General features: G+C 40.7%; 1 protein-coding gene and 1 long non-coding RNA gene across 2 annotated transcripts in view; one reads left to right on the top strand and one right to left on the bottom strand.

The window, feature by feature from the left end:
• Nucleotides 1–346, bottom strand: part of Fbxo33 (F-box protein 33) — a 22,950-nt gene extending 22,604 nt beyond the window's left edge. Inside the window, exon 1 of the mRNA XM_005376882.2 lies at nt 2–346. Within this exon, the coding sequence (XP_005376939.1) occupies nt 2–138 (137 nt within the window). The 5' untranslated portion in view covers nt 139–346. The remainder of the gene's footprint in view (nt 1) is intronic.
• Nucleotides 347–1,374: 1,028 nt separating this feature from the next.
• LOC106147732 overlaps nt 1,375–17,472 on the top strand; it is a 103,589-nt gene continuing 87,491 nt past the window's right edge. Inside the window, exons 1-2 of the long non-coding RNA XR_001232653.1 lie at nt 1,375–1,449; nt 10,196–10,283. This is a non-coding gene — a long non-coding RNA (uncharacterized LOC106147732). The remainder of the gene's footprint in view (nt 1,450–10,195; nt 10,284–17,472) is intronic.

Raw genomic sequence — 17,472 nt, 5'->3', positions numbered from 1 at the left:
CCCCGGCCGCCCCCGCAGTCCCCGGAGCAGCCTCCGCAGCCGTCGCAGCTGCCGCCGCCACCGCGCCACCCGGGCGGCCCCGGCTCGGGTTCGAACTCCCGGCGGTCGGGGCTGCGGCACTGACAAGAACAACAACATCAATGACAAGGAAGAAGGGGGCGGAACCGTCGTGGGTCTCGGCCGAACCAAGTGGAGCGCAAGCTGCGGAGAGGGGGAAAGGCCGCTGCGAGGGCGGCTTGCAGCCAGCCGGCCGCCGACCTTTCAGCCTTTACTCACGCGCTTCCGGAGGCCACCCAGTCGGTAACTCCAGCGCCCCGGTCTGTACTGTCTAGGGCTCCGGAAGCTGCCGCGTTCGCGCAGAGAAAACGGCAGTCCTCCCCGCGCCTGGAGGCGGAGGCTCGGCAGTGGTAGGCTCTGAGCTTGACGCCACCGGTAGTGGGCGGGGCCGAGCGCGGACGGGCGCGACTTCCGGAACAGGGGAGCGCCTGGTTGCCGGGAGGAAGGGGAGACGCGGCACGTGACCCCTGACGCACGCTGGCCGGCGGCGTGCGCGGGGTGGGGATGCGGCTCGCACTGGGCGGCCTTCGCGCTCTAAGTTGGGAGACTTGGGCTCGTGGCCCGTGCCAGTGCTGGAATCTGAGCGCAGTGTGAGAGGCGTTGACGCCTGCCTTCACACGTTTCTCCGTGGCTGGGCTGAGGACTATGAGTCACAGTGGCGGCATGCAGGGTCTTTCTCAACCGTCCCATCTGCTCACAGAGTCAGAGATTTCTGAGATTGCGCCGCCTGGGAAGTAGTGGGCGGAGTCCCGGGCAAACCCGGAAGGCGCGTGCGCGGGCCTGGCCGGGGGCGGGGCCGCAGCGCCTCCCTGAGTCTGCGGTGAGCGCGGTGGGGAAGCAGTGAGGACCGCTCCACCTCGGGAACAGCGGAGAAGGCGGGTGGCAGGGTCCCCGGGCTTAAGGAGGGGTTCCCCGTCCTCCTTGAAGGCGCGCCGTGGGCAAAGCCGGGGTAGCCCCGCTAACTGGAGAGGACTTTTCAAGCCTTGTCCCTTAGCTTCCACATGATCCGCCAACTGACTGACTGGTGAACCGGGCACGCGCCGTGAAGTCGGAGAGGACGGACAGGTTTTCTGGAGCAACTGAGGAGCGTTTTAGGGAGGCTGCCGCTTCAAAGCCGAAACTAGGACTTTGGAGCAGTGTCGTTCTCTTGTGAACATAGGCAAGTCACTGCCTTCGTGTTGTCCGCCCGGGAAGGGCAGAGCTCGCGCTCGTGCTTCTTCGGTGCACCTTGGTGCGGCGCGCCCGCTCCCGGGTTGGCACAGGGCGATGTTACCCGGGAGGGCCCTGCCGCGGCCTCGCTGCTTCAGCGGCGGGAAACAACAGTGCGCAGTGCCTGGAGCTGCGTCCGCCCTGAACCCTCGTCTGCAAGTCCCAGCCAGACGTTTCTCGTTGGTACGCAATCGGCGTTCTGTGGTGACCGCAGCGAATTAGGAAGTTGAGACTTGGATTTTAATTTCTTAAACTCATTCAAGTGTTTTGTTTGTTTTTCTCTGGGGTGTTTTGAGACGAGATTTGACAATGCAGTGCAGGCTGGTCTGCAACCTGATCCTCCTGTCTCAGCCTCCCCAGTGTTGGGATTAGGCCTGGAACTGGAAACCGACCTCCAGATCCTCCTGTCTCGGCCTCCCGAGTGCTGGGATTATAGGCCTGTGCCACCACGCCCAACCATGTTGATATATAAGTGTGCAACTGTATATAAACGTATCCCTGTGGAACAAAAGGAAATCGTCACACCTAAGAAAATAATTTTTTGGATATTGTCTCAACATTCCATATTCACATTTGTACTACTTTCCCAGATAGCTTCTATAGCCAGTTTGTCAAGACCAGGATCCAATGAAATACCACATTTGTATTTGTTTGTGTGAATATCAATTTTAAGATTAATCTTTCAAAGCTCAGCGTGGTGGCACACCCGTGTAATCCCATTGTTCTGTAGGCTGAGGCAGGCCAGCCTGAATGATATTGTGAAACCTTGTGTCAAACACCCCCAAAGGCTGGCGTCGATTTCATGGCGATCCTCCTGTCTCAGCCTCTCAAATGCTGGGATTACAGATGTGCGATACCACACCGGTTTAATCTTTTAATTTTTAACGGTCAGCGTTTTCACGATTTAGGTTTTACAGTCTGATTTTCCAAAAGGACAAGACTAATTGCCCTGTAGAATATCTCATTTTCTGGCTGCCTTTCTGTTGGTGTTCAGTTTATGCTGCTAGTCCCTGTATTTTTTTTTTGCGGAGTGGAGGGGGTTACCAGGAATCCAACTCAGGACCTTGCGCTTGCCAGGCAGGCGCTGCGCGGCTGAGCGACATCCCTGGTTCCTGTATTTTTTTATAAATACGGAAATTAATGTTCACCGATCGATTAGGTTAAAGTTGAAAAATTTTAAGTAAGATTTTATGGTAGATAATGTTGAATAACTTACATCGAATTACAGTATCTTTTTTGAGTAACCATGAGTAGTTTTAAAAAATGAATTTTATTTTCTTTCTTAATGTAATCTTTGAAATACTTTGTTTCCTACAAATGCCCAGCTCTCCTGTCAACCATTCACTTAATGGGTTTGGCAAAAATTCGTAATTCTTGCCCAAATTTTATTAGGAATTGTAAAGTGATGATTTCTTGTTCTTCCAGTCCATCTACATTTATTAGTTTACATTCTTCTGTACAGCAGAAACTTTATTTCCTCAGCCAGGAACATTTACTTACCCTGAAATACAGCTGCTGTTGGAAAGGCTGAAGAAAATACATAGTTAATACCCGTTTTGGGGGGCTGGGGATTTAGCTCAGCGGCAAAAGCGCTTGCCTGGCAAGCGCAAGGTCGTGAGTTCGGTTCCTGGTACCGGAGAAACCCCCCCCCACCCCCAAAAAATACCCGTTTTGAATTAATTATATGGCCTCGAAGGGTGACAAATGAATTTTGCAGCTTTTCCTCTTCTGAATATTATTATGTGTTTGTGAATGGAATAAGTGGGAGAGTGAGGCTAGATTTTTATCTTTTTTGAGGTTTTTTTTGGGGGGGGGACAGGGTCGGTCTGGCCTTGAACTTGCAGCAATCTTCTTGTTTTCTTTTTGTTTGTTTTTTTTTTGTTGTTGTTGTTGCTGTTTTTTAGTAACAGGAATCAAACTCAAGATCTCACCCTTGCCAGGCAGGCATTGTGCCACTGAGCTATATCCTCAGCTAGAACTTGCAGCAATCCTCTTGCCTCATCCTCCCGAGTGCCGGGATTACAGGAGTATGCCACTATGCCTGGCTGTTTTCTGGTTTTGGTATGGTCTGCTGAGTGATCTTTAAACTAGTTGCTTAACCTCATTGGCCTGTACTTTTTTCGTCTGTACAAGCAGAGTTTTGGCAGGAATCCCTGCAGCTCTGTTCTCTCGCTCTTAAAAAAAACCTCCACTATTTTATTGAGATCTCTTTACATGTAAAATCCACCCATTTCAAGTATAAATTGAATCATCTTTAGCAATGTCTTTTTCTGTGGAGCGGCCCCCCGCCCTCCGTGTGCAGTAATGGGTGGTGAGCTGAGTGCCCCACAATTCGCATGCATTCCCAGCCCTTTCTAGTTTCTGAGGTAGAATCTTGCTGACTTGTCCAGGCAGGCCTTGAACCTGCAGTCCTCCTGCCCCAGCCTCCAGAGAAGCTGGGATTAGATGCCTGCCGTTTGGTATCTGGACGTTTTTAGTAATTTTATCAAAGATTGCATCCATCGCTGTAAATTACATTTAAAACATTTTCATCCTTTTATAAATAAGATTGCTTATGTCCATCTACAGCTCAATACTTTATGTCCCACTCCTACCTGCTGTACCTCCCGGCAACTATTAACATACTTGCTGACTATAAATTTGCCTTTGCTGGACATTTCAAAATAATGAAATCTTATATGATTTCTTCTTGCAGTCTGTTTTCACTTAGCATGTTTTTGAATTTCATCCACTACATAGCATTTAACAGTTAACAAGCTACCTTCGTTTTGGACAGTATTAATAATTAACCTTTAATTACTTGGAATAGTTTGTAAAAAAAATAAAATATATAAATCTTCCTTAAAATAAATTTTTTTTAATTTTTGGTGCCAGGGTCTTGCTTTTTAGTCCAGCGTGGCCTTGAACTCACTATGTAGTCCAGGCTGGCCTCAAAGTCGAGGCAATCCTGCCTCTGCCTTCCAGGTGCTGGAATTACAGGGTGTGCCATCACACCGGGCTAATTCTGCTTTTTAATATTATGTTTGAATTTTTACTTTCTTAGTAAATGAAAGATGATAGGAATACTATTAAAATGAATGAAGACATTACTGTGTTCTCTCTCCCAGTTACACTAATAAAAAAGCAAATTCCAGTGGTGACAACAAAATTTGTCTGTCTTGTCAAACCGGCATCTTTAACATTAATTAATTAAATGATTACTGATTCTTTAGCATGGTGGGTGAGTTAGATTATTTCTTTTGACATTTATGTCTCCTGCTGAAATAACAAAATTGACTTACAAAGGACAGAGTGAAACTACATTTTTATAAAATTACAAAGTCTGAGCTGTGATTCAAAGTGTAGGAGGAAGGACTGACATTATGAAGCTCGTAAGTACTTAGTACTACTAAGCTGTAGATTCCAAAAGTGGCTTGTTGCTATAGCAACCACCATGCTTATTTGGGTTTGAAACCCAGGCAACAAGTGGTGAATAGGAACATCAAGGTAAATATGTGTCTCGTGTTTTGGTATGGCTGACTTAATAGTCAATAGCTTGTTCTGTTTTTCTTGGTATACTTAGACGATGTTTTGCTATACAGCTATATGCTTGTTAATGCATTTAAAATTCTTGTTAATGTCCTTTTTCTCTGGAGGAGAAGTTAGCATTCAGTATTCTCATTGCTTTTTTTAAAACATGCTAAGTTTAGTGCTTTTTCCAGTTAGGTAATTAGGATATTAAATATATCTTTTCCATAGCTTCCTCCCCATTATTGCTTAAGTTTGGCAACTTGTTTTGGGCTAAATATAACCTTTATTAAACTGAATCACTTGCAGTTTTATAACAAAAAGTGACAGATTTTATTTTAGCTACATCCTGAAATGATGCTTAGGGCAACCAGTAGACATGAGATCTGCCTATATTCAAACATTTCTAAAAAAAAGTTTTTTGTTTTTTTTTCCTGAAGATGTCCTAGGTTTCAGCTGCTGCTGGCAGGTAGAGATGACATAACTCCTTTCCAATTATCTCTTAGCATGGATCCATACATTTACCTAGAGGCCCAGAGGCCTCCTGGGAGATCAGATCTGGGAAACTTGATTCTTTTCTCTCCATCCTTGTTGGATGGGTTGGAGCGGTTCCTACTAGGATTATGTTACAGGAAAAGGAAGTAAGAGATTGAAGGGAATTTGTCTTTACATAGGGGGTGGTCTGCATGGGTAAACTGCAAGACAAAGGATTGGGGCCTTAGTGTTTTGATCTAGGGGCAGCAAGTGGCTGTTAAATGCACCAGAACTTACCTGGCCATCTGCTCACAACTTGGTTGTGCAAGTTTGTAAATTGGAAAGGCCATAGAGATAGGCCAAGGGGGTCAGGTGGGAAGGATGGGCGAGCAGGGTTGTGTGATGTGATAGGCAGTGAGGATGATTGGGGCTTACCAGAGGATGATTTTTTTTTTAAGTGAGGCAGTGCAGTTTGTTTCCACATTTCCTAATTCTTTAAGAGAAACAAAAATCCTAAGTTTTTTTAAGAAGGTGAACTCTCCTTTAGTTGCCACTTTATTCACTTTGAAAACATTCTGTTGGGCATAACACAACCAGATTCAGTTTTCAGGACGCAAGATTACAAATTCCTGGCTAGCCATGGTGGTGTATGCCTGTAATCCCAGCACTTGGGAGGCTGAGGCAAGAGGATTGCTGTGAGTTTAAGACCAGTTTGGGCTACATAAGCCAGTTCAAGACCAGCCTGGACTATACAGCGAGACCCTGTCTGAAAAAGAAACAAAAACAAAACAAAAAAGATTACAAATTCCTTTCTTTTTTTTTTTTTTTTTTTTTTTTTTTGAGACAGGGTCTTGCTGTGTAGTACAGGTTGGCCTTGAAATCATGATATAACCCAGGCTGACTAACTCGCAGTAATGCTCCTGCCTCAGCCTCTCAGGTGCTGGGATTACAGGCGTGCGATACCACACCCAACACAAAGTCTTTATTAGAATTCTGATGTGTGCAAGGGCCGCTTTTTGTTCCTCTACCTAGGTCTACTAGCTTGTCCTGGCATTTTAAGTTTATTATCAGGGCTATTTTTCATCCATTCCTTTCAGAATTAAGGAAAACAATTTAAAAAAGGTTTTACTTGGATTCCTGTTTTATAGTATTACTGATTTTTTTTTCCTTTTCTTGCCTTTTATTCAAAAGGATAGATATCTGTAGAGGTCCTTTTGTTGCTAGCAATACATTACACCCAATATTGCTATCTTTAATGCAGGTGATTCATGCAGTAAGATGCCTTGACTTCTAGTTAGAATTCAATAATTGGCTAGTTTTAATGATCTTGGCTGGAGTTATACAACTTACATTATAGGCGGTATCCCACAATGGGCTCATACAACTAACACCGAAGGGACACAGACTCCAGGTAGTCATTGGAATTGGTTTCCTTTGATTGCTTAATTTAACTGGTATGAACAATGAAGTGATTTTCTTTTTTCCAGATAGAATTGGAGTTTTAAGGACATCATGCATGCATCCAATCATAGCATCTTTACTAGATTCTCTTAGGATAACATAGTCTCTCTTTTTTTCTCAACCAGTGTTCTGGCTTCCAACCAGATGTCCCCCCAAAAGCCTCATGCACTCCTCGGTGGGGCTCTTTGGGCTTTCTCTGTGTGTGGACAGAGAGGAAGCTGACCCTCAGACTTCCGGTCTGCCCAGTGGCACAAAGGAAGGTTTATTTCTGGGTCAGTAAAACCATAGTATAAAGTTAACTTTTCTGGTGATTTTTTTCCTTCCCTCCTTTTCTTCCTTTCAAAGGAAGAATTCTAGTTAATAAGGCTGTTAGTTGCTGCAACAAATAAGTCTGGAAATTTCAATGACCTAACAAAACTATTTATTTTTTTTACTCCTCTGACAGTCCAGTAAGGGTATTCTCAGCAAGCAGTTTTCTCTTTGTGTGATGATTTAGTGATCCAATTTTTTTCTGTCCTCTGGTTCTGTCATCCTTAAACTGCCTCGTGGTTCTCTATCTTCTGATAGGGAAGGGGAAGAGAAGGGAGAAAGGCACTTAATTGCTTTGGCCAGGAGATGACGCATCGCTGCTGCACACGTGGTGCTGCCTGGATATAAGAGGGTCTCAGAAGCGAAGGTTTTGACTAAGGCAGGTACTTTTTAGGAACAACTCTATGCTAGAAGGGTTGAATTTTGCTTGACAGTTGGCCGTCTTTGCCACAAAGGGAGTTCTCCTTTTATTATTTTTGGTAACCCATCAGTACTGGGTTCCGTGTGTCACTGTGGGTGGAGATTGAAGAAGGTAGAATATTTGATGTGTGCAGTCCTTGTGTATTGAGTTATTTAATCAGCTCTGTTTTTTAGCTTTCTTTCTCACCCTTTTTCTTGTTTTCCTTAGGGATAGGTCTTCAGGTGTCTCCTAGCCTGGAATCTCTGTAGGGCAGTGGTGGAAAACCTATGACACGGGTGTTGTTTTTCTTTTAAGACAAAAGATGTTAATGTAGGAGTTGTTTTTTTTCCTAAGATGACACCTCAGTATTCAGATTCAGCTGTGGTGTTGGTACTGAGTGATAAATAAATGGGTGTTAGTTCCAGTTTGTGCACTTGTCTGTAAAATGTTTGCCATCACGGTTCTGTGGTCTAGAGGACAGGTCAGCTTTCATCTCAGTCACAGCTTCCTCCTGTGGTTATATTCTGCTTATGTGGTCAGTGTGTTCCTGTCTACTGTTTGTCTTTAAGAAATGTTTGAAATCTTTTGGTGGCCAATGATAATCTTTGTCTTCCTACCCATCCCCGCTTTTGCAGGATTTCTTCCCCTTTTTTTTTAAATTAATAAATGTTTGCAGTACATAATGACTACGTTTGTTGTGAAGAGATTGTACACGTATATAACACATCTGAATTCTTTCTCCGTCCCCTTCCCATCCCTTTCTGCATCCTCCCAATCGTGGTCCCCTTCCCGTTTGCAAATGTCCTATTTCCATTGTTTTCTTGAATTCTCTCTTTTTAAAATACTTTTCCCTCCCCCTCTATCTCTTGTTCCACTTCCCATTTGAAAAAGGTCTCCCTACTTCCTATTGCCTATTTTTTATTTTACTCTTTATTTATATTTTGGGTTTCTCATAAGAGGAGCCATGTGATATTTAAACTTATGTGTCACATTTAGTCCCTTAAGATTATAGTCTCAAGGGTGCATCCATGTACCTATGAATGCTGTAAGTTCATCTTCCTTTATGGCTGACTCATACTCCATTATATATAAATACCACATTCTCTATCCAGTCATCTGTTGATGAGCATCTAGGCTTTTCCTAGGATTTAGCTATTATGAATCATGCTGCTATAAACATGCGTATGCATGTATCTCTGTAATATGACACTTTAACTTTTTGGGGAAGATACCTAGAAAGAGATTACCTGGGTCAAATGGTTCTATTTTAATTTTTGAGGCATCTTCACAGTCAATGTACTAGTCTTCATTCTCACCAATGATATAGAAGTGTTCTTTTCCCCTCCACAGTGTTGCTATCATTTATTATTATTTGATTTCTTGATGATAGCCATTTTTTTCTGGAGTAAGATAATATCTGTGTTGTTTTAATTTGCATTTCTGTAATAGCCAGCAATGTCGAACATTTTAAAATGTATCGGCTGTTTTCCTCTTCCCTTTCCCCTTCCCTTCCCCTTCTATCAGTATGTGCTCCTAACTGTGTTATCACCAAGTCATGTTCTTTATCACCTCGCTGCCTCCGTACATGTGCTCTTTATACTTCAGAGTTACCATCCTTTCCAGACCTGAGTGCTATTTAAAAATAAATATTGAATTCATATTTCACTTTGTTTTTTTAAGTGAACTACCTTGACTACGCCGCATTTCAGTGATCTTTTCCTCTGATCATCAACAAAGCTTATTTACCTGTATTTATTTATTGTTGTTTCATGTTTGTTGGTGTCCCTGCCCCCACAGCATAGATTTCTGGAAGGAAAAGCATGTGCTGTATACCTATTGGATTTCCCTACAGTGTCTGGAGCAGTGATGAGCTTCTGCTGAGTCCGTACTGACTTCCTTTTGACTGAAGGAAGCCCCGAGTTACTTGGTGCTGCTGGAAGTATTATTTGCAGATTGATGGTGGTCGATGAACTATTTTTACTTGACTATTAGTATGGAAACTGAGAATAAGCTTTAGAAACTTTTTTCTTCCTTTTTTTTCTTTTAAAGAGAAAAAAACCCAATAACAAAATAATAATTCAACAGAATAATTTTGTCTGTTGTACTGTGTAATTTCAAAAATGTGGTTTCTATTTTGGAAGTTTTTAAAAGGTTTCTGGTATAATTTTAATTTCATTTTTATAAAAGTGGCGGTCGACAGTGAATTAGAAAAACTTTAGCTAGGTACAGGGGTGCACGTTTGTAATCCCAGCGTTTGGGAGACTGAGGCAGGAGGATCACTGTGAGTTCAAGGCCAACCTGTAGTACATAGAGAGGCCCTGCCTCAAAAAAAAAAAACCAAACAAAAAACTTTAAAATTTCTTGTCATTACAGATGGAGAAGCACTCATTGACACTATAAAGGGTATTAGAATTTAGCAACCAAGTGGTCAATGGTTTGGATTAGTAGAGGAAAATTTCATAATAAAGAGTGCTGTACTTGAAAGGGGAATAGTATTTGAGTGGCTATTGAGCACTGGGTAATTTGGGGCAGGAAGGACAAGGTTTTGGACTACAAAGGGGGGAGAAGTATGTTAATATGTTTTATAGTGACCAGAAGAGAAAAATGTCCAGGCAGAGTCACAAATCAAGTCATGGGGAACTAACCCAGTACCAGGTAATATGAGCATTTCCTGCTTGCTTTGTTACCAGTTGAGCTGTGGTATGGTGAAGACCTTTCTTTTTTTGTTTTTTTTTTTTCTGGTACCGGGAATCGAACTAACGACCTTGCGCTTGCCAGGTGGGCGCTGTGCTGCTGAGCTAAATCCCCAGCCTGATGAAGACTTTTCATATCCCATGTTTGTGGATGATTTTCTTTATGAGTAGTAGTGAGTATATTTTAAAAATTTCATGTTTGAATTTGAAGCATTTTTAAAAATTTAGCCCTTAAAATTAGATGGTTGGTTCATTAGTATGTCTTGCTAAATTTGTTGTAGGTTTATTGTGAAACTAAACTAAGATAAAATATAAATTAAAGAATAATTGACAAAAATTTTTAAATGAAAAAAACTGTTTTTATCTTGTCTTCTGTTTTCCTTTGTCAATATCAATGTCTTTTCTCCTCCTTATTGAATTTTAGTCATGAATTCAGCGACCTGAGACTTTTTTTGTTTTTTGAGACAGGGTCTCACTATGCAGTTCAGCCAGCCTTGAGCTTACTTTGTAACCCAGGCTAAGACATGAGGCTTTAAAAAAATGGTATGAACATTTTTTTCTACAGAATTAGTATTTAGCTTATAATATAAAATATGAATTGCACTAGCCATTGTATTATTACAGTAAATTAGATATAACATAAAAGTCACCGTTTTAACCATGTAAGCATACAATTCAGTGGCATTCAGTGTAGTAATGTTGTTATGAAACCATTACCATCCCCCCCTCCAGACCTTTCTCATTTTCTTAAATTGAACCTGTACCCATTAAACAATAAGGACCACTTTTCCCTGTCCTCTGAACTAATTATTTTAAATTTATCTATTTCTGTATTTTCTTGTCCTATTTGTTATTATGAAAGACTATTCTTTCATTATTTTCACATTATGGAACTGGCTGAGATGTTGAGCAGTATTGTATTACATTAATAAGGTTGCACAATTTTCCAGGAATTAGTTGGTTTCCTGGGTGACAGTCTTGTTGCATCATATTCTTTATCTTTCATCCATACTCCAATTAAATGTGCAACAGTACTGTATTTTTGTTTTAGAGGCTGTAAGAAAATATCTATACCAGCCTCACGATCATAAATAAAGATTGAACTGAACTATTTTCATTATTGTCTGAGATTTTGCGTGCATAAATGGACTTTTTTCAAAATTATTACATACGAAAGTAGAGGGTAGCTTTGTTATTTTTAAAAGCTTGATAAAATTTTTATAGCTAGATATATTTTGAAGTATCCTGGTTGTGTATTTTTTCTCCCCAACTTTTTCTTTGTCACATTCATTAGCATGTCTTTCTTCCCTTGACTTGTACACTTTATTTGTTTCACATGGTATTTTCTATTAGCCTTTTGCATAGGTATCTCACCTTTTTCATTTTCAGTTGTCTCTCTATGGGAAAAAACTCTTCTAGTTTGTATTTCTTTTTTAATTATTATTATAAAGAGTGAAAAAACAGTAATACAATAACAACAACATAGACAAAACCAAAACAAAGCAAAAACAATAAAATGATACAGGGTTTCAAAACAAAATGATAGGAATTAACAGTGGTTGTTATATTACATACTGTTTATCTTCAACTATGTTGCTCAGATTGCCAGATGTAAGAATACAACATTGATCAAACCATTAAAGAGAATAAAAAATAATAATGAAAAGCCCTGGTGGGGAGGGGGGGAGAAAAGTCCTGAGAAATGATATAGAGCTTCACCAAACAAGATGGTAAGAATTCACCAGTGGTGGTTTGTATTTCTTAACTTCGAATCAAGTTCTGAACCTAGAATTGTGACCTGGAATTTTCTCATGTATGGTCTGTTGATACCTCAAACAAAACATGTTTATTATTGGACTCATTTTTTCCATCTGTTTAAGTCAGCTCATTTATTTATTGGTGCTGGGAGTTGAACCCAGGCCATGGGACTCTACCACTGATCTACATGCTTAGATCCTCCCCACTCTTTGAAAATGGCACATTTTTGTCATTATGAAAGTTTCATACATTGTGCATTATCATAACATCTGCCTCTTAGTAACAGTGCACTCATTTATTAGAGCAAAACTATAACAAATGCTGGCAAAGCTGTGGGGAAAAAGGAACCCTTCTCCACTATTGGTGGGAATGTAGACTGCTACAACCACTGTGGAAATCAGTGTGGAGATTTCTCACAAAACTAGGATTAGAGGTCCCATTCAACCCAGCTATTCCTCTTCTCGGTATTTTCCAGAAAAATTGAAAACATCATACCACAGCAATATATGTGCACCCATGTTTATAGCAGCACAATTTCTCATAGCTAAATCTTGGGAACAACCCAAATGCACATCAACTGAGGAATGGATAAATAAGATGTAGTATTTTATACAATGGAGTATTACTCATCTATAAAGAAAGATAAACTTGAGGCTTTTCTAGGAAAACGGATGCAAGTAGAGACCATAGTCCTAAGTGAAATAAATCAGACCCACATGTATAAACAACATATTGTCTCTCTAGCGTAAGAAACTGAAAGAATAAACAAAATCTGAAAAGTACAATAGATATTGTGAAAGGGAAAGAAACTGCTCAAAAGGAAGGAATAACCGGGGTGGGGGAAAGGACTAAAAGATGGAATGGAAAAAATATATATGTATGCACACTCACAAGACAGCTAAGGTAATTGTACTGCTAATTTCTGTTGGTTTATTGAAAGGAACAGTTAATGCCTAATTATTTGGTCAATTTTGCATGGCTTTATCTGGTAATCTGAACAGCTACTTTGAAGATAATAATATGCAATATAACAACCATTGTTGATTTCGTATCATCTTGTTTTGAAATTCTGTGTTGTTTTTATTTTCTTCTCATTTTTTATTCTCTTTAGAATAAAAAACCTGAGAAGCACAACTAGGAGATAAAAGATGAAAGAAAGGTTTATTTCTTGCAGCAAATAAAGAGAGCACTGGGTGTAATTTTCAAAGTGGTACTTCTTGAACAAAGTTTATTTTATGTCACCTAGAAGAAGGGCTTGACAATCTTGGCTGATTTAAGTAGATTTCCCACAGTCTTCTCTAAAGGGTCTTATCTGAAACCAGAACAATAACCAAACGGAAGGAATTTTAACAGTTACAGGAATAGTAGCTTTTCCTTCTTCAAGCATAGGTAATTACCCCTAGAAGTACTTATCTAGTGGCTACCATCTTTTGTTATTTTCTATAGTGTATCCATTGTAGGGCCCTGTGCTAGTCAGCTTTACATTGCTTGGGGCAAAATACTTAAGAGAAACAACTCTAAGGAGAGAAGTTTGATTTGGGCTCATATTTTAGAGATTTCAGTCCCAGGTTGGCTGACTCCATTATTTCTGGCCAGTGGTGTGGCAGTACATCTTGTGGAAGGGAATGGTGGAGAAAAGCTGATTACCTCATGGGGGCCAGGAAATAGAAAGGGGAGGAGCCATGCAGGAAGAGGTCAGGAATTAGATAGCATCAAGGTTATGACTCCATGTTCCACACCCTTGAACTACATTTCGCCTACTAGGGTTTCCTTGTCTGCACTAGTGCTATCAAATTATGAATCCATCAATGGAGTGGTTGTTGACCCAGCTGTGTCAACTTCATTGGCTCAGAAGTGCCTAGCAGATTAATAAAGCATGCTCCTGGGTGTGTCTGGGTGGGTCATAGAGGTATAGTCTTTGGTATTATATATGGTCCTTTCCCCATTCCTTTCTGTCACTGTTCCCCTGCTCTGCTTCCTGGATACCAAGAACTAAGTAGCTTTGTTTCACCACACCATTCTGCCATGTTTCTTCCTTGGAGTCAGCTCATCATGGACTGAAACTTAGTTAAATTAAATTTTTTCTCATTTAAGTTATGAGTGTTGGATATTGTGTCTCAGTAACAGGAAAGTTGACTAATACAGAAATTTCACACCAGGAGTGGGGTTGTTGCTATGCCTGTACTTGACCATGTGGTTTAGAAGCACTTGGAACTTGTTTGTGGGGAGGGTTTGGAAATGTTTGGAGATTCAGGCTCCAGAAGTTTTTTTTAACGGAGTAAGCAGAGCCTGATGGTTGACTCTGGTCAGAGTTCAGAAGACTAGAATGCTGATAGGAAAGCAGATAGTAAAAGTCAGGCTCTAGAAGTTTCAGTTGGGAATAAGGACTCCATTGACAATTGGACTAGAAGCCATGTGTGTTATACTCTGGCAGAAGAATTGCCTACATTTTGCCCGTGTCCTGAGATGTTGACAGAGACTGAGAAGGCAGTGGGCTTATTTATCTGGTGAAGGAAATTTGAAGGTAGCACAACATTTAGGCTGTGGCATGGGTACTACTGGCTGTGTTTAGTCATATTTATAATGGAAATAAAGGGTGAAAGAGCAGAAAAAGGGCTGGGGATATAGCCCAGTGGCACAGCACCTGCCAGGCAAGGTCATGAGTTTGATTCTCTATTCAAAAATAAATAAAATAAAATAAAATAAAATAAAACAACAAAAAACCCAACCAATCAAACAAACAGAAAAACCCATGAAACAAGAAAGAGCAGAGAAATTTGAAAAATTAAGACTTTGATACAGAAGGAATTATGTATACACTTGGGGCAAAAGAAGGTATGGGTGCTAATAAGATTAGCACCATTAAAAAGAAAGCAAGTACTTTGTACAGGGACAAGAAGAAAGATGACCTAACAGTATTTCAAAAATCAGCAAGATCCTACCCATCACAAGGTCAAGAGTACAAAAGAATAAACCTTTCATTTTGAGAAGACTGTATCTAGGATACCTTCTTGAGAAGAGGCTTCTAGGAAATTGTTTCTCCAGGATTCATTTCACTCTACTCAGCCATCCAGACACCCAGAGGCTGCTGCAGCTATGGTCCCCAGGGCCCTGCTAACTATTACGTTATGGGGAATTATGTACTTGCTGTTGTCTTTATTGAGATTAAGTGTGGTTTAGAAGATGTTGTTTGGGTACGAGGTTAACATGAGGTAGATTGTGATCATTAATCCTGATATGTCAATTTTCTTGATTTAAGAAATACCTAGCAGATTAGTAAAGCATGCTCCTGGATGTGTCTGGGTGGGTCGTGGAGGCGTGGTCTTGGGTAATGGATATGATTCTTCCACATTCCTCTCTGGCACTGTTCACCTGCTTTGCTTTGAACTGTCATGAACCAAGCAACTTTGCCCCACCACACCCTTTGACTAGGGTGTTTCTTCTGCCTTGGAGCCAGTTGGCCATGGACTGAAACTGATTCACATTAAACATCCCCTCCTTTAAGTGTGGGTATCAGGTATTGTGTCTCAGTGATGGGAAAGCTGATTAATACAAACGGATTAATCCATTAATGAAGTTAGAGCTTTCATTAGCCAATCACCTTCCAAAGCCCAGCTTCTGAACACATGAGCCATTTGGGAGACATTTTAGATTCAAATCATAACTTGTCTGATTACTTGGTGCCTAGGCTATTGCAGTATTCTCCAATCAATAGAATTGTCTCTCAGGTACTTAGAGCACTTTCTTCATAATTCTCACATGAATGTTATGAATATTTATTTTGGATTATAGTTCACTGAATCTCTCCTGCCCTTTCATCTTTGTATGCCCATGAAACCTTGCATCATAGTTGGTACTCAACAAGTGCCTTTGAGAACATAGTATTCTGAGTAGAACATCTTTTCTTTCTAATGTAGTTTGTACAGCATTTTAAGGTCCATCCATTAATTATACATATATTTATTGAGTTCTTAGTATGTGCCAAGGACTCTCTTAAGCACTAAAGATATACTCATGTACAAAACAAAAATTTACAACCTCTGGTGGCTTATATCCTAGGGTATTTCAGAGACCAGTAACACCATACTCATCATAGGCTCATAGTGTGGTGGAAGAATCATAAATTAGCATGTGTATAGTGTGTTAGGTGGGGAAAACAGCAAAGTATGAAAATTGAAGGAGTGGAATAAGAGATATCATGGTAAGAGATTGACATTTGGATAAGGTGTTCGGGAAGGCTTTCTGTCCAGGTGGCATTTGAGTAAAAACTTGACATATGTGAGGCAGAAAATGAATATCTTGGAGGAGAGGGTTTCAGGTAAAGGGAGAAGCCAGTGCAAAGGACCCTAGGTATGAGTGTTCCTGATGTGTGTGAATATTGAGAAGGAGCAGAGTGAGCCAATGATGAGCAGTAGGAAGCATAGATGTGTGTGAAGGGGTAAGGTATTGGTGGGAGGATACTGATTGAACAGGATCTCATATGTCACAACCAGGTTTTTATTCTGCTTGAGATGGTTAGTCATTGGAGGCTTTGAGCATACAACTGATGTGTTCTGATTGACATGTTAACAGAATCGCTGTGGCAACTGTATTGAAAGGAGAGAGGAGGCAGGCGGATCAGTTAGGAACTTTGACACAAATCCAAGAGAGAGACGATGATGGCTCCGACTTCAGTGATAGCAGTGGGAGTAGGGTGAGAACTTGACTTGGGTTATATTTGGAGTGGAACTGACAGAAATTTTTGATAGATGGATGGTGAGTTGTGAGGCGAAAAAGCAGATTCTTTAAGATCTTTGGCCTGAGAAGCTGGAAGAGTGGAATTGCCACTAACTGACATGAGAGTGGTAGTGCTGAGGAGCAGGTCTGGCAAGGGCTTTGAGGAATTCAGCTTTGGATGTGCTAAGATTTTTGATGGCTGCTTGGTATCCAAGTACAGCAAGGCTGCTTAAGTGCATGTGAGCCTATTAGACTGAAGTTTAGAAAGATCAACATAGAGATAATATTTAAAATTATGAGACCAAATGATCCTATAGAAAAGAATAAACCTTTGTGAATCCCTTACTACTTCATTCTCTCTCTCTTTTTTTTTTTTTGTTGTTGTTTTTTCTGGTACCAGGAATCGAACCCATGACCTTGCCCTTGCCAGGCAGGTGCTGTGCCACTGAGCTAAATCCCCAGCCCCTCCCTTACTACTTCATATTGCTGCTTAGTATATATCTCCAAAAGCTCTAGGTTTTCTGTGGCTGTTCATAGCATAATTTTATACATGCCTCTTTTTTCCTTTATACTGGAATGTTTATGTTGCATGAGCTCTCCTTTTGTTGTACTTCTTTCCTGTGGTAAATGTTCATTGCTTTTACTTAGACTATCCTCTTTCTTGCTTTCTAACGAACTTAAATCTATTTTGTCCAAGCAGTTTTATCTTATTATCACAGAGATCTATTTTTTCTAATGTCTTTTGTTCTATTTCATTTTGCAAATTCTGCATCTTTATTCCAATCCTTCTAATTTTGTCTGTGTTTTAAAATTCATCATATTTTTATATGTGTCCTTTTTCCCCCAGTAGTAAGCTAAGTGAGGTTTATGGCAAAGACTAAGATTTTT

This window comes from Chinchilla lanigera, unplaced genomic scaffold (genome assembly GCF_000276665.1).
Source record: "Chinchilla lanigera isolate Chin_1 unplaced genomic scaffold, ChiLan1.0 scaffold00008, whole genome shotgun sequence".
NCBI classification, from domain to species: Eukaryota; Metazoa; Chordata; class Mammalia; order Rodentia; family Chinchillidae; genus Chinchilla; species Chinchilla lanigera.
This window is presented reverse-complemented; position numbering and strand designations above follow the sequence as displayed.